The sequence below is a fragment of the Heterodontus francisci genome, chromosome 3 (assembly GCF_036365525.1).
Source record: "Heterodontus francisci isolate sHetFra1 chromosome 3, sHetFra1.hap1, whole genome shotgun sequence".
Taxonomy (NCBI): domain Eukaryota; kingdom Metazoa; phylum Chordata; class Chondrichthyes; order Heterodontiformes; family Heterodontidae; genus Heterodontus; species Heterodontus francisci.
This window is the reverse complement of record NC_090373.1, coordinates 164,123,836-164,146,930: the sequence shown is the minus strand read 5'-3', so window position 1 is coordinate 164,146,930 and position 23,095 is coordinate 164,123,836. Positions and strand designations below refer to the sequence as shown.

General features: G+C 43.0%; 1 protein-coding gene across 6 annotated transcripts in view; it reads left to right on the top strand.

Moving 5' to 3' along the window:
- cdk19 (cyclin dependent kinase 19) overlaps nucleotides 1-23,095 on the top strand; it is a 308,467-nt gene that overhangs the window by 197,023 nt on the left and 88,349 nt on the right. For all 6 annotated transcript variants that reach the window (XM_068027312.1, XM_068027313.1, XM_068027309.1 and 3 more), the window contains one exon: nucleotides 13,397-13,540. In XM_068027312.1, coding sequence (XP_067883413.1) covers nucleotides 13,397-13,540 — 144 coding nt within the window. The remainder of the gene's footprint in view (nucleotides 1-13,396; nucleotides 13,541-23,095) is intronic.

Below are 23,095 nucleotides of genomic sequence, written 5' to 3'. Positions count from 1 at the left end.
TTTTTAGAACAGAGGGATAAATCTTCTGTGCTAGATTATGTATCCGTGTTCCGGGAATGGCTCACAAAGTGTCTCTGGAACACCCTAAAGCTTCCTAAACAGCTATGAAAAAGTGGGAAGACAAGCGCTAAGACGTGAACATTTCAAACAGGAGATGAGGATAAGCAAACACAGATATATCAGGTAGTAGGGACATTGAAGAATAACAGGATAGTGAGGATGAGGCAGAAGGAGGCTTAGACAATTCTCAGATTGAACCTCCTACTATTCGGTTAACTAATACTGAATTGCTAGGGAGATTGGACACTATGCTTTCATATTTGGATGCAGAACAATGAGAAGACCTAGCAAGGCTACTCACAGCATTTAAAAAAGTCCGTAGGGATAAGCCAGGATGTACAACCTAAGCCACACATGCTGTGGATGTAGGGGAATCTTTTCCAAGAAAACAGCATCTTTACTGCTTAAGACTAGAGAAACAGGCCCAGGTAAAAGCAGAAATCCAATACATGCTGGAAAACCACCTAACTGAACCCAGTCAAAGCAGCTGGAGTTCACCAGTAGTATTCGTGCCTAAACCTGACGATTCAACCAGACTTTGCATAGACTACAGAAAAGTTAATGCAGTAACAAAGCCAGACTCCTACCTAATTCCTCACTTGGAAGAGTGTATTGATAGAGTAGGCAGTGCCATGTTCTTACAAAAATTGATTTATTAAAGGGATACTGGCAAGTTCCTTAACACCCCGAGCTAAAAAAATATTGGCTTTTGTCACACTGGATGGTCTTTTCCAGTGCCAAGTGATGCCATTCGGGTTTAAAATTGCCCCAGCCACTTTTCAGAGGCTAGTGAACCAGGTGGTAGCCAGTGTTCCTAACTGTGTGGTTTACCTTGATGATGTGCTGGTCTATAGTGACACTTGGAAGGATGACTTGGAACAACTGGGGGGCTCTGTTCTGAAGATTGCAGTGTGCTGATTTGGTGATAAACTAGGTGGGAAAATGTAATAACCAGAATGCGAGACTATCCACATTTCAGGCAAAAATAATGTTATAGCAGATGCCTTATCGAGAATCTAACTTTGTTTTGAGTTATATGAGTGAAAAGATGATACAAAGCAAAATTGTATTAACTACAGGTAAAGAGTGAATGGGGATGAGTGTGAAAATGTGTTTTAAAGTGTTTTCATCTTCTGTTTTTTTACACTTTGTAATGAAACACATTTAAAAATGATGTTTCAATTCTCCAAGGGTGAAGGTATTATGAGATTGTTTCTATTTCTTTTGTAAAATATGTTTTAAGGACTTATAGTTGAATTATGGACACTGATTCATCTGGAATCTTGAACGGATGCTGAACTTTCTGTTTTTTTAGAAAAAGTCACCAGAAGGTTCCTGGATTTGACTTGAAAACAAGTCTTACTGGATTGCACCCGTCAGTGGACAATTACCCAGCAGGGGTTGTTTTTGACTTGGGGAGATGTTTACAAAGAAGTGAAAGGCCAAGATTTGTAGAAGTCAGGAGCCTTGACTTCTGGAATGTTTTTAGTTTCACTTTGAATTGTGACAACAGACAGTTAGTTTTTGCCTGCCAGAAGAAGACCTAGCTCATCTCTCTTGAAAAGAAACCCTGTATTTCCAGTGTGTCAGATTCCTATTTCCTCCTGTATTTGAAGAAATAGAACAAAGAACAAAGAACAAAGAAAATTACAGCACAGGAACAGGCCCTTCGGCCCTCCAAGCCTGCACCGATCCAGATCCTCTATCTAAACATGTCGCCTATTTTCTAAGGGTCTGTATCTCTTTGCTTCCTGCCCATTCATGTATCTATCTAGATACATCTTAAAAGACGCTATCGTGCCCGCGTCTACCACCTCCGCTGGCAACGCGTTCCAGGCACCCACCACCCTCTGCGTAAAGAACGTTCCACGCATATCCCCCCTAAACTTTTCCCTCTCACTTTGAACTCGTGACCCCTAGTAATTGAATCCCCCACTCTGGGAAAAAGCTTCTTGCTATCCACCCTGTCTATACCTCTCATGATTTTGTACACCTCAATCAGGTCCTTCCTCAACCTCCGTCTTTCTAATGAAAATAATCCTAATCTACTCAACCTCTCTTCATAGCTAGCGCCCTCCATACCAGGCAACATCCTGGTGAACCTCCTCTGCACCCTCTTCAAAGCATCTACATCCTTTTGGTAATGTGGCGACCAGAACTGCACGCAGTATTCCAAATGTGGCCGAACCAAAGTCTTATACAACTGTAACATGACCTGCCAACCCTTGTACTCAATACCCCGTCCGATGAAGGAAAGCATGCCGTATGCCTTCTTGACCACTCTATTGACCTGCGTTGCCACCTTCAGGGAACAATGGACCTGAACACCCAAATCTCTCTGTACATCAATTTTCCCCAGGACTTTTCCATTTACTGTATAGTTCACTCTTGAATTGGATCTTCCAAAATGCATCACCTCGCATTTGCCCTGATTGAACTCCATCTGCCATTTCTCTGCCCAACTCTCCAATCTATCTATATTCTGCTGTATTCTCTGACAGTCCCCTTCACTATCTGCTACTCCACCAATCTTAGTGTCGTCTGCAAACTTACTAATCAGACCACCTATACTTTCCTCCAAATCTTGCATATTTGAAGAAATCCTGCGTTGAATGTATGGGAACTGAAAACCATTGTTGCCGCATTTCTGCTGTAAGACCTGTCTGAAACTTCTTGAGCTGCATTTATTGGAAAGCCTACCCAGGCTGATCTTCAACATCGCCTGGAAAGAACTGTTTTAGGAAGATCCCAGTGACAGCTGTCTATACACATTTGGGATGCCAAACCAAAACCAAGGACAAGTATTCTGCCTAAGTGTTTTTTTTTGTTTTCTTTGTAATAGCGCTGAAAACAACAATCCCTTTTATTTTTCCAGTTAACCGGTGTATGTGTGTGTGTGAGTGTAAGATAAATAAGGGGCTTTAATATTTCAATTGTGTGTGTATGTTTTTGTTTGTGGTGCAGAATAGACAAAAGACTTCTGTCATAAATTATAAGTAGCTGCAAAGTTTTCATTTAAGTTGATGATATGTTATACTATATTGTACTTGATCTCCTCTGGAGATTATGTGCTGTTTTGAGATTAAAGGTCATTGAAGAATCAAGATGCTAATCCATGCAGTATGTATAACACGTTTTGATGGAGTCAATCTATAATGGTAAGGCCACTGGTTTTTAATTTTCAAGGAGTAAAGAAATTTAGAAACTAATCCGCAGTCATTGTAAGCCACAAACCTTATTTAGGCCCATCAGTCCCTTTGTAGCTTATAAGCAAGGCCATTGACTTTCTGTTTTCACAGAAAATAGATGGAGTCCTCAAGGTACCAGAATCTCAAGTAATTGAAATGGAAATTTAACTTGTAGAATTCAAAGGAAAATAAACTGCAAATGCAGACAATCTGAAATAAAAAAGAAAATGCTGGAAATACACAGATGGAGAAGTAAATTTGAAGCCCTTTTTCAAACTCAAATTAAAACAATTCTGGTTACCCCAGTAAGGATAGAAATAACAACTTTCATTCATATGGCATCAGTAACACAGAAAAACATTCTCCGGTGACCCTCAGAAGCATAATAAGACAAAAATTGACATTGATCTAAAGAAGAGATATAAACTATAAAAGCTTGTTCAAAGATGTGGGTTTTAAGATGGATGTAAAAGAAAGAGACAGAGGTGGAGTGGTTTAGGGAAGGAATTCAAAGCTTAGTGTCTAGACAGCAGAAGGTACAGCTGCCATTGGTGGGGTGAAGCTATTTCATGATACACAAGAGGCAAGAGTTGAAAGACCAGAGAAGGTGACAGAGAAAGGGGCAAGCAAGGCCATGAAGGGATTTGAACATGAGAATGAGTATTTTAAATTTGAGGCGTTGGGGAACGGTAGTTAATCTAGGTCAGCAAGCACAGGGGAAATGGATGAGTGGGACTTGGTGTCCTATAAGATAGAGGCAGTCCTATAAGATAGATAAGATAGAATTTTGAATGAGCTGAAGTTTGTGGAGGGTGGAAGTAACAGTGGCATCGATGAAGGTTTGAGCAACAGATGGGCTGAGTCAAGGGTGGAGAAAGGCGAGACTACACAGGGGAAGTAGGTGGTCTTTGAGATTCAAACATGGAGTTACGGGAACTAGACATGGATTTGGGAGGTGACAATTTGTTCGAGGACTTTGGAAAGGAAAGGGAAGTTGGAAAGGAAGCAGCAGATTGCAAGGACAAGAGTTTCTCGTATATATTTTATGTTTTCTGATTCTACTGGCCTGACTTGAAGTAATATTCTGAGTTCATTTATGCCATTTAGTACTTTTATACACCTTAATAAAGTGCTTATTTGGCCTTCAAGAGCAGAGGTACTCAAAACTTCTCTTTCAGAATAGGCCACAGCCAAAAAAATTCAAAGCCTCCTTTTCCTCAGTCACAGATGGATTTTATGAAGCGTGATGTGAGTGATGAAGTCATTATACTTATTCTCTAAAAGGGTGTAAGTTTGAATTTTTAACTTTTATTTTGGTGCATTATTTAACATTTTGGAATAGACTGGTTTTTAGGTATGTGCATCTTTCATAATGTTCTCTGTTTTTATAGCCACTCCACCCATTTTTGCTCAGTCTGTCTGCTGATTGATAAGCTTAGTTGGGTCTGCAAGATACTCAATCTTCTGTTTTACAGACACTGATTTTAATTTTCTTAAAATTCAAGTTGTCCATGTGTGTGTAGAATTTTGAAACAGTCCCAATATGTGTATTAAATTCAATCTCAGGAATGAAGTATGTTAATTTGTTTGCATGGTACAATAATTTATTCATTTTATTAGGTCTGTAGATACTTTGGCTGACCAGGTTTGGATAGTGGAGCTGGAACATACTTACTTGGCCGTTTATCACCTACTAGTTGCTAGTCCATGAAAAGTAAGTGTAGATTTCACCTAGATTCAGGATCTCTACATTGTGTGACTTTTCTGGTCTCCATAGTCTCAATCTGTTAAAGTTTAGTTCTGTGAGATTACTGAATTTACATACTGAGCACTTTTTCTCGATTGGATACTGGACTGAGATAGATAAATGCAGGAGTGATAGGGGTAAGACTGGTCCAGCGAGAGACCCAAACCGTATTGTTGGTCAGGTCTTATTAGCCGGAGAACTGTGAACACTGCACAGGCAGCTTGCCAGTCTGGGAAATTGGCTGGTTCCTACCAAGCCGACCAATGGCCCAGTCCTTGAGAGGAGATAGAAGCAATCCGAGGGTGGGGGTGTGGGGGATCACACATGGAACGCCAGCGGGCTCAGACTATGTTTGTGCAGCTCCTCCTCCTGGGCCCATCAAAATAAAATACATTTGTTTTGGGCTGTTTTTGAAGTGGGCTGTTGCGGTCCCTTTAAAGAGCTGTGGTTAGGCTGCTCCATGCCAGGGACCATCAGTGCATGCCTTACTCATTGGTCCACAAAGATTGCATCAGGTTCTACTGATTTAAATATTGAAATAAGGTTCCCACCTGTTGAGGCAAAGGCACTGGCCACCCGTTTAGACTTATGCTCGAAAATCTAGTCAGGTGAACTAGACCTAGTTAAGCAGCTAATGGGCAAGACTTGTTATTTAAAATTTTTTGTTTGTCTATTGTCCCATTTTCTACTTAAATGGGACAGTAGGCATATGCCTACATAGGCATAGCAAATATCCCTATGGTGTTTTAAATCCAAGATACTTTGGCAATTCTGGACTTCATTTTATATCAATGATAATTGATTGCTCCATATATTCCAGCAACTAATCTTTATGTCTGTGCAGTAGTTTGGTAAATGGAAATGAGTCTTTATCTTACACAATACATTGTAGGCTGTGCTAATTTAAGTTAATTGGCAAAACACTTAGGAGGCAGATGAGGAGAAAATGTATGTGTTGTTATGATCTGGAATGCTCTGCCTGAAACGGTGGTGAAAATAAACTTAACAGTAACTTTCAAAAGGGAATTGATATTATTTATTGAAGAGCAGAGTTTTTCCATGTCCTGGCCAGCATTTCAAACCCAACCAATGCCAAAAATAGAACAATCGATTGATCAATTTATAGTTATTTGTGAATTAATGTTGGTGCTGAATGGCTACTGTATAAATGTAAGTGTTACTGTAGAAAGCATTCAACGTCAGCTACATGCCTCAGTCAGAGGAATATATGCTCTATTGCTACTTGTTGCTTCACTGTAATCTTCATTATTTGCCAGCGTTTTAAAACACACTCCCAGTTGGTTCAGCAAGTTTAGCCAGTGGGAAGCTGAGCCATATAAATTAGAAGTCATCTCAGGTTTGATCTCCAACCTGTTTGGAATAACCTGATTTAAGCTAGGTAGCAGTTTGGGCAACCAGTGGCTCTGAGATAGAGAGGGGAAAATGCTGAGAATTCTTGCTACTGATTGCTACCCAGAAACTCGCACAGGAGATACAGGTTTACTGGGGCAGGACTGGTCCCGGCTATGATGCCCATCTCAAGATAATTCACTGCAATTTAATTCTTACATTCTGAAAGATCCTAAAGTCCCTCATTGATGCATCAAGTTGCTTCTTAAATGATTCCATATTTTAGGTTTCACTACTCTTCCTGGAATCCCATTGTGTATTGATCACTCTTTGGGAGTTATTTTAACTGTGCAAGATGGATGGTATCAGATTGGTTCGCCATTATATATCTCTCTCGATTGAAGTCGAAAAGTCGAAAGGCAAAGTCAGGAGAAGTGTGTAATACACAGTCAGTCCAATATCACCCATTTTTATACTATCACCAACAGTTAAAATCGAGTGGTGTGTAATACACAGTCCATCCAATATCACCCATTTTATACTATCACCAACAGTTAAAATCAACAATCTATGAATTACAGTAATTCAGAGGCCCAGGCTAATGCCCTGGGGCGACAGGTTTCAAATCCCACCATGGCAGCTGGTGGAACTGAAATTCAATTAATTAATAAAAATCTGGAATTGAAAGCTAGTCTCGGTAATGGTGCCATGAATCTATCATCAATTGTTGCAAAAACCCAACTAGTTCACTAATGTCCTTTAGGGAAGGAAATCTGCCATTCTTACCTGGTCTGGCCTACATGTGACTCCAGACCCACAGCAATGTGGTTGACTCTTAACTGCCCTCTGAAATGGCCTAGCAAGCCACTCAGTTGTCAAGGGCAATCAGGGATGGGCAACAAATGCTGGCTTTGCCAGCAATGCCCACATCCCATGAAAGAATAAGACAAAATCGAAAGAGGTGTGTAATGCACAGTCAATTCAATATCATCCTTTTTATATTATCATCAACAATTAAAATTATCCGCAATGTGTGAAGAACTTCTTGCTATCAGTCCTAAATTTATCTTCTAACAGTATGAACCTGTGCCCCCTTGTCGTGCTCTTGCAACTTAATTTAAATTAATTTTCCCATTCTACCAATTTATTTTCTTCACTATCTTACAACAACATCTTGCATTTGCCATTGACTTAGGCCTCCGCCAGAAACTCTGTTCCCTAGCCACCGACTCCATCCCTCTCCCTGGCCACTGTGGTGAGGCTGATCCAGACTATTCACAACTTTGATGTCCTATTTGACCCTGATCTGAGCTTCCAACCCCAAAGTCTTTCCATAGACAAGCCCACCTGCACTGACCTGCATCATCACCTGTCATCACTCCTGTCTCAGCTCCTCTTCTGTTGAAACTCTCATCCATACCTTTGTTGCCTCTAGACTTGACAATTCTGATGCTGTCCTGGCCAGTTTCCTATCTTGTTACCTTCATAAACCTGAGCTCATCCAAAACTCTGCTGCCCGTATCCTAACTTTCCCCAAGTCTTGTTCACCCTTCATCCCTGCGCTCACTGACTTATGTTGAACCTTGGTCTGACAACATCTCGATTTAAAAATTCTCTTCTGTATTTTCAAATCTTCCATGGCCTTAACCCTCCCCTAGCTGTATACTCTTCTCCAGCCTTACAACCCTCTGAGAGTCCTGCAATCCTTCAATTCTGGCTTATTGCGCAGCCTCAGTTTTTCTTTATTTCACCATTGGTGGCTGTGCTTTCAACTGCGTGGACCTTAAACCCTAGAATTCTTTCCCTAAACCTCTCTGCATTTCTACCTCTCTCACCTCCTTGAAGATGCTCCTTAAGAACTGACATCACCTGTCCCAATATCTCTTTATGTGACTCATAGTTAAATTCTGTTTGATAACATTCCTGTGAGGCACCTTGGGAATTTTTACTATATTTAGATGCTATATAAATGCAAACTGTTTTTGCACCTTCAATGTAGATGCTTCACAGGAGCGTAATCAAATAAAATTTGATACTGAGTCAAAGAAGGAGACATTAGGACAGGTGACTAAACACTTGATTGAAGAGGTAGGTTTAATGCAGGGTCTTAAAGGAGGAAAGAGAGGTGAAGTGGATTGCGGAGGTATCTTACTTTCTGCCTCCCTTTTTGAATAAGGGCATTATATTAGCATTTTTCCAATCCACTGGAACCTTCCCCGCATCCAGGGAATTTTGGAATATTATAACCAATGGATCCACTATCTCCCCTGCCACTTCCTTTAAGACCCTAGGATGTAGGCCATCAGGCCCTGGGGAACTTGTCTGCCTTCAATCCCAATAGTTTGCTCAGTACTTTTTCCCGAGTGATGATGATTGTTATAAGTTCCTCCCCTTCTATAACCTCTGCATTACCTGTTACTATTGGGATGGTACTTGTGTCCTCCACCGTGAAAACTGAGGCAAAATACTGATTTAGTGTCTCCGCCATTTCTGTGCTCCCCGCTATTAACTCCCCAGTCACATCCTCCAAGGGACCAACATTCACTTTAGTTACTCTCTTCCCTTTTATATACTTACAGAAGCTTTTGCTATCTGTTTTTATATTTTGCGCTAGTTTTCTTTCATAATTTACCTTTGCTCTTTTTATTACTTTTGAGTAACCCTTTGTTGATCTTTAAAAGTTTCCCAATCTTCCAGTCTGCCACTGGCCTTTGCAATATGGTGTGCCTTAGTTTTTGTCTTTATGTTATCCTTTACTTCCTTGCTTAGCCATGGATATTTTTCCCCCTTTTACAATCTTTCTTCCTTTCTGGAATATATTTTAGTTGGGAGGAATTGAATATCTCCTTAAACATCTGCCACTGCTCATCAACTGTCCTACCCTTTAATCTTCCTGCCCAGTCCACTAGGGCCAAATCTGTCCTCATGCCTATGTAATTACCTTTGTTTAACTGCAGAACGCTAGTGTGGGACTCCAGTTTCTCGCCCTCAAACTGAATTTGAAATTCTAGCCTGCTATGATCACTCTTCCCTAGAGGATCCTTAACTATGAGATCATTAATTAATCCCACCTCATTACATAATACCAAATCTAGAATAGCCTGCTCCCTGGTTGGTTCCACAACATATTGCTCCAAAAAACAATCTGTAATACATTCAATGAACTCTCCCTCGAGGCTACCCTTGCCAGTTTGATTAATCCAGTCTATATGCATATTAAAATCACCCATGATTATTGCCGCACCTTTCTTACAAGCCCCCAGTATTTCCTGGTTTATACTGTGCCCCACTGCGGAACTACTGTTTGGGGACCTATAGATTATTCCCACCAGGGACTTCTTTCCCTTGCTATTTCTTATTTCTACCCAGACTGATTCTATGTCTTGATCTCCAGTGCCTATATCATTTCTCACTACAGCACTGATCTCTTCCTTTACTAACAAAGCTACACCACCTCCTTTTCCTTCCTGCCTGTCCTTCCAAAGAACTGAGTACCCTTGGATATTCAATTCCCAAACCTGGTTTCCCTGCAACCACATCTCAGTAGTCGCCACTAAATCATACCCATTCGTCTCTATTTGCGCTGTTAACTCATTAATTTTATTCCGAATGCTTCGTGCATTCAGCCATTAAGTTTGTTCTATTATCAAATTTCCCTACTCTTGTACGATTCCTTGGAGCAATATGATGTTCACACGTTCTGTCCCTACCTTTTATTTTCTGGTAACAATCAGCCTCATCACTAACCTGCACTCCTACCTTCTCCTTTAACTTTGACTTCCTAATTTTCCATGCAACTGAACCCTCCCCCCAACTATTTAGTTTAAAGCCCTATCTACAGCCCTAGTTATGCGATTCGCCAGGACTCTGGTCCTAGCATGATTCAGGTGGAGCCCGTCCCATCGGAACAGCTCCCTCCTTCCCCAGTACTGGTACCAATGCCCCATGAATTCGAAGCCATTTCTCCCACACCAATCTTTGAGCCACGCATTTACCTCTTTAATCTTATTGACCCTGTGCCAATTAGCTCGTGGCTCAAGTAGTAATCTGGAGATTATTACCTTTTTTGGTTCTACTTTTTAATTTAGCCCCTAGCCGCTCATATTCCCTCAGCAGAACCCCTATCCTCATTCTACCTATATCGTGGTACCTACGTGGACCACGACAACTGGATCTTACCCCTCCCATTCCAAGTTCCTCTGCAGCCCAGATGAGATATCCTGAACACTGGCACCAGGTAGGCAACACAGCCTTCGGGGCTCTCGATCCTGGCCACAGAGAACAGTGTCTGTGCCCCTGACTATACTATCTCCGATTACAACTATATTTCTCTTTTCTCCCCCCACCCTGTACCATGGGGCTATGGTCAGTTTGCTCATCCTCCCTACAGTCCCTGCTCTCGTCCACACAGGGAGCAAGAATCTCGAACCTGTTGGACAAGGACAAGGGATGAGGCTCCTGCAACACTACTTCCTGGATCCCTCTACCTGCCTCACTCATAGTCACATCCTCCTGTCCCTGACCACTGACCGAATTCAAGGTAGTTAATCTAAGGGGTGTGACTATCTCCTGAAACACAGCATCCAAGTAACTCTCCCTCTCCCTGAAGGTTAAGGTGAGGGTAGACCATGACCCAATGTAGATCATCGAACATCAGAGTGATGGGTGAACGGGACTTGGTGTGAGTTAGGTTACGGACAGCAGAATTTGGATGTGCTCAGATTCATGAAGTTGGAAGATGGGATGTCGGCCAGGAGAGCAGCGTACAGGGAGCCTGCAGGTCCTTCCGAGTTTAATGGCAGGAACTGTTTTAATTTCTCTCGACAAGTCTCCTGTTTGACAGCCAGCCAGATTCACAGCTGTCTGTCTGTCAGGCTGGAAATCAGCCAGGAAGCAGAAAGCAGATAAGTAACATTGTGGGGGTAATTAGACATCCCAGGGGCAATGAGGCATCGCTAGGTGAATCAAACAGTCGAATATCGGTAGGGGGTGGTTTGAATATCATGAGCTGAGTAGAACATCGGGGGGAGGGTGGCGGAGGGTGAAGCTCGCGGGGGTAGGGATCAGCTGATCATGGGATGTTGATAGGTAAGCTTGGTGGGCTGGGGTAGCGGGAGCACTCCTGCTCTTCCTGGCTCACCTGCCGTGCAGTAAAGGCACTTAACTCATGGATCTGGCCCTTCTCACCTCCTTTCATCTGCCAGGTTTCCTGGCCCCTGGGAAATTCGGCCTGCAGAAGTTAACAATAAGTTATTTGTTAAAATGGAAGTACATAGCCTGCTTAAAACATTTTAGTGACTAACCCACCTCCTAAGAGTGGATTGGTTACCTGTCACCCCACCCACCTCTGTTAAAACTGGAAGTGGGCATGCGGTATTTAAATTCCTCCCTCCACCTGCTCTGCGGGGTTAAAATTACCCCCAGATAATCCTATCATTTTTGAGTTGACAGCCAAATACTTCCTTTTCAAATCCCACTTTTTAAAACTATTTTTCCCCTATTTTCGGTCTTCTAAAACCATGAACTATTGTCTAGCACTCACCAACCATTTCCCAGACATCTTCGAATGTCACTGTGTAAATCAGCGTGCAGCTATGTGGAAATTTGACTCTGCTTGATGCAGACTTGATTTGACCCTTCAACCTGCTCATGCAACTGAAATCAGGAACTCACTGTGTGGAGGCTGAAAACTTTTGCTTTAGTTTGTGAAGTGTTTTATTAATAGATTTTCCCATATAAGGTACCAATGCTGGGAATGGAATAATTTTCTACCGTCAGTAACCAGTGACCTAATCATCCACTCTCGGGTCAGATATAACCTGGCCAGATGCAGATGAACTCGGATCCTCAAAATGTTATGTCATTTGGCCATCTATGAAGAAGAGATTGATTAGTTAATAAGACATGGGGAGTCACATGCTATCTACATAAGTCTGCAGCGAGTTGCTATACTTCTTGCACTCTTTCAGCCCACCAGCTGTTCTTTAGGCCACAGGTTTTTTTGTTGAGCCTCGGCCTTCAATTGTCTGTATACCTGCTTTTTTTCTCTCGAATTTTGGTGATGCTTCCAATTCAGGAATGCCTTGCGCCAGCAATTTAGTAGCTCCTGGATCTCCTGGTTGTTCTCGTCAAACCAGTCTTGATGTTTTCTGGTCAAGACACCAAGAGTATCATCACAAGGGCGGACCACATCGTCCGCATGCCTGACACAAGACTCCCAAAACAAGCTTTCTACTCCAAGCTCCGTCAGAGCAAGAGGCTACCAGGAGGGCAGAGGAAACTCTACAAGGATGTCCTTAAAGGCTCCCTGAAAAAATGTGACATCTCCACCGATTCGTGGGAATCTCTTGCCCGAGTCCGCCCAAAATGGAGAACACGCATCCACGATGGTGCCACCCAGTTCGATCAACGCGACATGCTCAGGCAGCGACGAAGTGCAAACAGTGGAAGCAGTGTTCGGAATTTCGACCATCCCATTCACTCGCCTCACTAAACACCACCTGCCACCACCCCTCCCCCCACCCCCGCAGAGTGTGCGGATCCAGAATTGGACTATTCAGTCACCTAAGGGCCCACAACCTTGGAGTGGAAGAAAGTCATCCTCGTTCCCGAGGGACTGCCTAAGAAGAAGAAGAAGAAGAAGAAGACATCAATCTGAAAATCTTAAGCCTGTTCTTTTATGCTGCCTTTCTCAAATGATGACAGTAACATCTTGATAATTTCAAAATTCCTGTACATTTACTATTTACAAATATGATTCCACCTGGTCCTGGTATATCAGGTATGACAAGACAATTTTGGCCTTTTAGGCCAACACCTTCACTAGCTACATTTGTCAAGAAGCTGGGAAGGATACAAGATATTATTTTCTTTTCAGCTATTACAAAAATAACAGGTATGTTCATTGTTTCCTGTAGAATTCCTTTTAGTCACGATTAATTGAAAGTCTACAACAGTAGAATTATCAGAACAACAATAACTAAAACATATAATTGATCACAGTGAATTTAACATTTTAATTTTATGTCTCATTTTATTTCTAATCTTTTAGATATTTGGGCAATTGGGTGCATTTTTGCAGAACTTTTAACATCAGAACCCATCTTTCATTGTCGCCAGGAAGATATCAAAACAAGTAACCCCTTTCACCATGACCAGTTGGATCGTATTTTCAGTGTTATGGGATTTCCTGCTGGTGAGTTTGTTTAGCTGAGGCAAACTGTAATTTCTAGTAGGAAATAAGTCTGGTGCAGTTTAATAAAACTGGTCTATTGTTCCACTAAAGTGAAGTCTGTTACTGCTTTGATAAGCAGAGGTGCTGTAAAGAGGATACTCAATGCTGTAATACATTGTTGTAATGTACTGTCCCATGGTGTGATTTATATGTCAAAAATTTCTAGATTGATAAATCTGACGCTAACATTTGATTTCAGATTAATTTTTCCATGTGATATTTTATGTTGGTCAGACTGATCTAAGTGTACATACAAATCCAATCTCCTTGTTGTAAAGTGGAAGAGGTATGAGTTGATTAATACTTGTAGTGGCTTTAATTATTATTTAAATATCCCTGCAAACTGGGATTAAAACTTTACACCAACATTCTGAGTGAGGACACATGAGAGTTTATAATGCTCTGACAGCCAACTGCAATGTTAATATTGATTCCACAGTGATTTAACATAGGAGAAAACAAAATATGCCCTCTTGTTTTCTTAAAATGTTAGCTCACTCCGTGCTATTGTCAGTATGCACAAGCATACATTTGCTCTGCTCATAGACAAGAAAACAAATTTATTATCAATAGGACCTTTTTGATTCGAGTTCAATTAAAACATTCCTATGAAGGATTGTAACAGTTTGATTACTCAAATGGTATTTAGAAAATAATTGTTTTTTGCATGTGAAGTGGGAGAAAGTTTCACTCCCATTTCAGCCTACAGTGTCCCTATTGTCAGCCCTTTTTATCAGCGATACAAATAAATATTCATTACAAAGTATGAGTGAGAATGTGCATTATGCACAACACAGGTCTCTCCTTTTCTGTGAATAAAAGGTTTTTTAAACTATAAATATTTTAGTTCCAGTTCAGGGAAGCTGGCCTCTTTGAGCATCCAACTGTGTTCACACTGTTAAACATAGCTCACAAGTCCTGGCAGAAGAATCATGCAGACCCAAAAAACTGGGCTGATGAGTCTGTCCCCAGGATACAAGAGGTGGGTTTAACAGCCAGGAGCTGGCTCATGGACACTGGTCTCCTTGAATCTGAACTAAAATGATCATCGATGTAAGAATGGCTTCATACTCGCCTATCATGATTTTTTAAAATTGTAAATGTGGTATTTGTTTATTTACCAAGAATAATGAGAGCCACCTACAGTCACAATGACAAACGAATGAGATAGCTGTCTTCAATTTCCTGTTACAATACAGGTGCAGTCCTTCTGTTCAATCATATCTGCTGCTGTTGTGTTTTTTCTTTTGTTATGGCTGATTTCTTTTTTGGTGTCTGGCAGCAGTGGTGTGACTAATTAATAAGGTAGAATCCTGTGGGATTGGAGGGAAGATTCTAGGGTGGATAAGGACTGATTTCATGCTGATATGCAGAGGGATGTTATGAATTGTAATTTCTTTGTATGGAGACGAGTTGCTAGTTGACTCCCGCAGGGATCGATATTCGGATCATTGGTCTTCAATTTAATAATGGGGACATTCGAGGAACAGTCAGCAGCTTCAAGTGCCCTTAGAGCTCCAAAATGGTATTGCTGGCACACATGTACACTTGCAGGGTGAATCACGCTGGATGTCATAATGTTTGAGGGCATCAGCGTGTGCACAGTGAACATCTGCTAGAAGTATGCAGAGCAAACAGATCATGACATCAGTCAGCGTGAAAGGCTTACAACTTAGATGATGGGTTTTCAGAACTGAGAGGTTATTACTAGAGAACTTTAGAAGATAAATCTTCCAAAGTTCTCTCAATTCAGGAACCGTTCCTTTAGATTGGAAAATTACACATGTCACTCTGCTATTTAAGAAAGGTGAGAGAGGGAAACCAGGGAATTATACATCAGTTAGCCGAACATCTGTTGTCAGGAAATTGCTAGAGTTTATAAGGAAGGATAGTGTGACTGAACACCATGAAAATTTTTAGTTGATTAGAGAGAGCCAGCATGGATTTGTAAAGGGTTGGTCATGCCTGACGAATTTGATTGAACTTTTTGAAGAGGTGTCTAAAGTAATGGACAGGGAAATGTCTGGATGTTATTTATCTGGACTTACAGAAAACATTTGATAAAGTTCTTTATAAGAGACTATTAGCTAATGTTGAAGCTCATGGAACTGAAAGCAAATTATTGACCTGTTAAGTAAATTGGCTGAGCAGCAGGAGACAGAGAGTAGAGTTAATGGGCAGGTTTAATTAGCAGGATATGACTAGTAGTATACCACAAGGATCTGTGCTAGCATCTCAACTATTCACTGTATTCATCAATGATGGGATAGAAAGCCACGTAACCAAATTTGCCAATTACATAAAATGTAGGCAAATGGTGAAAAACTAGAACGGGGAGGCCCAAAGAGACTTGAGGGTCCAGCTACATAGATCATTAAAATGTCATGACCAGGTACTGAAGAATAATCAAAAAGACTAATTAAATGCTGGCCTTTATATCTAGAGGACTAGAATACAAGGGGGTAGAAGTCATACTTCAGCTATTCAAAGTTCTGGCTGGACCACACCTGGAGTACTGTGAGCAGTTCTGGGCACCACATCTTAGGAAGGATATATGTTGACCTTGGAGAGAGTGAGGCATAGGTTTATTAGAATGGTACCTAACCTCCAAGGGTTAATCTACAAGGAGAGATTAAATAAATTAGAGTTGTGTTATGGAGATTGACAAGCCAAAAGAATCAAATTTACCGACCAACCCCAATAAAAAAAACAAACGGACCAGATTTCATTTCTATAAGTTTTACTTCAGCAATCAAACCAAAATCAACATAAATTCACCATGAATTAACAGTCAAATCACAGTCGAGATATATATAGCTTACAGATTACACATTAATTATCAGATACAATGAAAATATTTCATGAATTTACTGGGCAGTCCTCTCAGCAAAGATGGCACCAAACAGCCACAAATATCTTCAAAACTTTGAACTTCATCAGGTAGATTTCCAGCTCCCTTCCTCCAAGACACTGATGTACTGCCTTCTTGTCGTGGATTTCAGTCTTCCCTTCAACGTCTCGGTCTTGTCGTCTCTTGAACCTCCTTGGTTCAGCTCACGACAGTCTTGATGGCGTACTTCCACTGGTATTGCCTTAAGCAACCGAAAACAGCTGCAACAACTCATATTTTCTGGTGGCCAACTCCCAGATTCAGCATTCTCTCTCTGTTGCCTGCCAAAAACAGCCTGCAACCTGTTTGAACAGGGCCGAAGGGCCTGTTTCTGTGCTGTATGACTCTATGACTGTTAGTTTCCCCAGAAACCTGAGGTTTTTAGATCCACATTTAAGTTGGGGACAGTCTCAAAAAAAAGCTTTGAACCCAGAGTCAGTGCACTTAACAGAAATCAACAAGTCATCTGTTCAAACAACATTCTGCACATGCTCCTCCGCTGGTCTTGCAAACCATGGACTCCATCACAGCTGTTTTCCTTGAATTTAGCGGGTTAAGGGACAATTTGATCGAAGTCTTCAAGATATTAAGGAGAATAGATAGGGTAGATAAGGAGAAACTATTACCGCTGGTTGTGGAGTCTAGGACTAGAGGTCATAGTCTAAAATTTAGAGCCAGAATCTTTCAGGAGTGCAATTAGGAAACACTTATCCATGCAAAGGATGGTAGTGTTTTATTCATTCATGGGATGCGGGCATTGCTGGCTAGGCCAGCATTTGTTGCCCATCCCTAACTTGAGAAGGAGGTGATCAGCTGCCTTCTTGAACTGCTGCAGTCTGTGTGGTGTAGATACACCCACAGTTAGGAAGGGAGCTGCAGGATTTTGACCCAGCGACAGTGAATGAATGGCAATATAGTTCCAAGTCAGGATGGTGTGTGGCTTGGAGGGGAACTTGCAGGTGGTGGTGTTCCCATGTGTCTGCTGCTCTTGTCATTGGAATGCTCTTCGCAAATGGCAATTGATGCCAGATCAATTGTTAAATTTAAAACTGAGATTGATAGATTTTTGTTAGCCAAAGGCATTAAGGGATATGGGGCAAAGACAGGTATATGGACATAAGATCAACCAGGATCTCATTGAATGGCAGAACAGGCTTGTGGGGCTAAATGGTCTATTCTTGGTCCAATGTTCCAATGTTCCCATTATCAGTCTAGACTGAACAGGCTGCGGCTCTTTTCTCTAGAAAAGGGTAGATTGAGAGATGACCTGTTAGAAGTGTTTAAAATTATGAATGGGTTCAATAGGATAGATGTAGAAAGATGATTCCACTTATGGAGGAGTCCAATACTAGGGGTCATAAATATATGGCAGGCACTAATAAATCCAAAAAGGAATTCAGGAGAAACTTCTTTACCCAAGGAATGGTTACAATGTGGAACTCGCTGCCATATGGAGCAGTTGAAGCGAATAGCACAGATGCATTTAAGAGGAAGCTGGATAAGTACATGAGGGAAAAAGGAATAGAAGGTTATGTTGATAAAATAAGATGAAGTTGAAAGGGAGGAGGCTCATTTAGAGCATAGACCAATTGGGCCAAATGGCCTGTTTCTGTGATGTAAATTCTATGTAATTTCCTAACCAACTGGAGATTGCAGTTTAAGTTGGATGGAGATACTTTCCTCTTTGTTGGCTTGGCTTGGAGATCGGTTTTCCCTTTTTGCAGTTATTAGTCATTAACTTTTATTCTGCTCCTGAGAAAGGTGTGTTTTTTTTCTTGTAAAGCATTGTAGTTTCCTGCTTTGCACATATTTTTTATGCAAAAAGAAAATCTGAAAAAGTCATTTAAAAATGCTTACCATGTTGGGGAATGGGACAGGAGATAGTGATGCAATGGTGGAAAAGAGCAACAAAATACTGGTGGAAAAATTGTGAAGTACTAAAGTTTACTCATTTTTGCAACTCTAAAATAAATCCAGTACCCAGGTGCCATTTGAAAGAACTGTATTTTCATAAAGATAATTGTTACTAACAGCAGCTACTGTATGTAAAGTAGTCATAAAAGGTTCGCTTTTGTGCAGGGAAGGTACAATTAGTGGCAAGCTGGCTAACATTTGTTTTATTTATTTCGCATGTATTAAGTGGATTAGAGTTAGAGAGCTGATAGAGAGCTCTTGTAAAAGGATGGTATTTTGACCATTCAGTATATGAATGGTATGACCTTGAGCATGCCAGAAGTGACATTTTGTTATGCTGCAGCAGTACTGCATGGTAAATGCAGGACTGCTGCACAGTCATCAGATGTAGCACCAGTGACAATACTCCTCCACTGGTCTCGCAAACCATGGACTCCAACACAGCTGTATTTCCTTGAATTTAGAGGGTTGTCCCATGTGTGATACAAATAATATGACACATAACTCATACATCATCAGATGGTAACAATTGAAGGGTTCAGATGATGCCAAAGGAACAGAGTTCAAGAAGTTTATCTATGACCCCATCAATCTTGAAACACTTTGTATTCTATAGCATTTTTAAACAATGTACTTCACCTTTTTGAAAAGTGATAGTAGAATCAAAAAGTAAGCTGATACCTGGGTTGCAACTGTATCACATGATTCAAACTGCACCAATTTTGTCGATGTTTCTCAGACTGTTGTGAATGTTAAAGGGAATATATATTTTGTAGATGTTATTATGGGCGGCATAGTGGCGCAGTGGTTAGCACCGCAGCCTCACAGCTCCAGGGACCCGGGTTTGATTCTGGGTACTGCCTGCGTGGAGTTTGCAAGTTCTCCCTGTGACTGTGTGGGTTTTCGTCAAGTGCTCTGGTTTCCTCCCACAGCCAAAGACTTGCAGGTTGATAGGTAAATTGGCCATTGTAAATTGCCCCTAGTGTAGGTGGGGAATATGGGATTACTGCAAGGTTAGTATAAACATCCACGAACGGCCCCCCCAGCCGCAACTTCAAAGCGCCCACGGGAGATGGCTCGGAGAGCATCTGCAGCGCACTGTCGGCAATGCTGCATGCCTTTATTTAAACCACTGCAAAAAAAAAAAACCCTTAGCAAATGTAATCACCTCTAAGTCTGCCAAATGATGCTTCACCTCCCGAAGGACGTGGATGAGCTTTCCGGACGTCGATGGTGGGCACTGAGGAAATGGCTTATTACCTGCACCAGATTCCACCCCCCCTCCCCCCCCTTTACCCCCCTTCCACCCCCCCCCCCACCCCCGTCCCCTTCCCTGCTCCACCCTCTCAGCTCACCCCCTCACAACCCCGTCCCAGCCCGCCCCCCCTCGCACCATCTTCACCCCGCACCCCCTTCCCCTGCACCCCCCCCACCCCCTCCCTCTACCCCTCCCCCTTGCATCCCCTCCTCCCACCGGCACCATCCTACACCTGTGTAGGGGCCCCAACAACCCCACTGCCTTGTGGGCGTCTCGGGAGAGACCAAGGCTAAGGAAGTAAACCCTAACAGAAAATCCGGAGCGGAACCCCGTAGGCGGTCATGTGTCACCTTTGGCATGTTTCCGGCAGTTCCTGCAGCCATACTGGTGCCAAACGTCGTGTCCTGCACTCCTTTGGACCCCACCAGAAAGGCCGAGAGGGGGGTTTTGACGACTGGGCAACTCTCAACCTCCATAAATTTGCCCAGGCATGCGCCATGGAGAGGTCACTCCATAGTTGCCTCACAGCGACTAAAACAACACGGAAGGCAGCAGTTACGGGTTATAAGTCCAGATAAATTGGCGTAGAAACTGGGCGCCACGGGTTGCCTTTGTCGGTGGGAGAGGTCATTGCACCTCACTGGACAGCTACCGCCTGCCTCAAACCGGGCAGCCCCCGGTCAATAAGGTTCTGTCCCGCCACAGTCTGCCTGCTTCAATGGGTGCTTGGAGCTCAGGGTCATTGCCCGAAAGGTGGACTGATACACCGCACCAAACAACATGAAAAAAGGAAAGAAGGTACCAGCCCTTCGCTTTGCAAGCTGGAACGTCAGAACTATGTGTCCTGGCCTGTCGGAAGACCTTACACAAATCAACGATTCTCGGAAGACCGCCATCATTAACAACGAGCTCAGTAGATTCAATGTGGACATTGCAGCACTTCAGGAGACTCGCCTCCCCGCGAGTGGCTCTCTAGCAGAGCAAGACTACACCTTCTTCTGGCAGGGCAGGGATCCTGAAGAACCAAGACAGCATGGAGTGGGCTTCGCCATCAGAAACTCCTTGCTCAGCATGATAGAGCCTCCCTCAAATGGCTCGGAACGCATACTGTCCATCCGACTGCTCACCACCTCTGGTCCAGTACACCTACTCAGCATCTATGCTCCAACACTCTGCTCCGCACCTGAAGCTAAAGACCAGTTCTATGAACAACTCCATAACATCATTAGCAGCATCCCCAACACCGAACACCTATTCCTGCTGGGGGACTTTAATGCCAGGGTTGGGGCCGACCATGACTCATGGCCCTCCTGCCTTGGGCGCTATGGCGTTGGAAGGATGAATGAGAACGGGCAGAGACTGCTTGAGTTGTGTACCTATCATAACCTCTGCATCACCAACTCGTTCTTTCACACTAAACCCTGTCACCAGGTTTCATGGAGGCACCCAAGATCACGTCGTTGGCACCAGCTAGACCTCATTGTCACAAGGCGAGCCGCCTTAAACAGTGTTCAAATCACACGCAGCTTCCACAGTGCGGACTGCGACACCGACCACTCCCTGGTGTGCAGCAAGGTTAGACTCAGACCAAAGAAGTTGCATCATTCCAAGCAGAAGGGCCACCCGCGCATCAACACGAGCAGAATTTCTCACCCACAGCTGTTACAAAAATTTCTAAATTCACTTGTAACAGCCCTTCAAAACACTCCCACAGGGGATGCTGAGACCAAGTGGGCCCACATCAGAGACGCCATCTATGAGTCAGCTTTGACCACCTACGGCAAAAGTGCGAAGAGAAATGCAGACTGGTTTCAATCTCATAATGAAGAGCTGAAACCTGTCATAGCCGCTAAGCGCATTGCACTTTTGAACTACAAGAAAGCCCCCAGCGATTTAACATCTGCAGCACTTAAAGCAGCCAGAAGTACTGCACAAAGAACAGCTAGGCGTTGCGCAAACGACTACTGGCAACACCTATGCAGTCATATTCAGCTGGCCTCAGACACCGGAAACATCAGAGGAATGTATGATGGCATGAAGAGAGCTCTTGGGCCAACCATCAAGAAGATCACCCCCCTCAAATCTAAATCGGGGGACATAATCACTGACCAACGCAAACAGATGGACCGCTGGGTTGAGCACTACCTAGAACTGTACTCCAGGGAGAATGCTGTCACTGAGACTGCCCTCAATGCAGCCCAGCCTCTACCAGTCATGGATGAGCTGGACATACAGCCAACCAAATCGGAACTCAGTGATGCCATTGATTCCCTAGCCAGCGGAAAAGCCCCTGGGAAGGACAGCATTACCCCTGAAATAATCAAGAGTGCCAAGCCTGCTATACTCTCAGCACTACATGAACTGCTATGCCTGTGCTGGGACGAGGGAGCAGTACCCCAGGACATGCGCGATGCCAACATCATCACCCTCTATAAAAACAAAGGTGACCGCGGTGACTGCAACAACTACCGTGGAATCTCCCTGCTCAGCATAGTGGGGAAAGTCTTTGCTCGAGTCGCTCTGAACAGGCTCCAGAAGCTGGCCGAGCGCGTCTACCCTGAGGCACAGTGTGGCTTTCGTGCAGAGAGATCGACTATTGACATGCTGTTCTCCCTTCGTCAGATACAGGAGAAATGCCGTGAACAACAGATGCCCCTCTACATTGCTTTCATTGATCTCACCAAAGCCTTTGACCTCGTCAGCAGACGTGGTCTCTTCAGACTACTAGAAAAGATCGGATGTCCACCAAAGCTACTAAGTATCATCACCTCATTCCATGACAATATGAAAGGCACAATTCAACATGGTGGCTCCTCATCAGAGCCCTTTCCTATCCTGAGTGGTGTGAAACAGGGCTGTGTTCTCGCACCCACACTTTTTGGGATTTTCTTCTCCCTGCTGCTTTCACATGCGTTCAAATCCTCTGAAGAAGGAATTTTCCTCCACACAAGATCAGGGGGCAGGTTGTTCAACCTTGCCCGTCTAAGAGCGAAGTCCAAAGTACGGAAAGTCCTCATCAGAGAACTCCTCTTTGCTGACGATGCTGCTTTAACATCTCACACTGAAGAATGCCTGCAGAGTCTCATCGACAGGTTTGCGTCTGCCTGCAATGAATTTGGCCTAACCATCAGCCTCAAGAAAACGAACATCATGGGGCAGGATGTCAGAAATGCTCCATCCATCAATATTGGCGACCACGCTCTGAAAGTGGTTCAAGAGTTCACCTACCTAGGCTCAACTATCACCAGTAACCTGTCTCTAGATGCAGAAATCAACAAACGCATGGGTAAGGCTTCCACTGCTATGTTCAAACTGGCCAAGAGAGTGTGGGAAAATGGCGCACTGACACGGAACACAAAAGTCCGAGTGTATCAGGCCTGTGTCCTCAGTACCTTGCTCTATGGCAGCGAGGCCTGGACAACGTATGCCAGCCAAGAGCGACGTCTCAATTCAT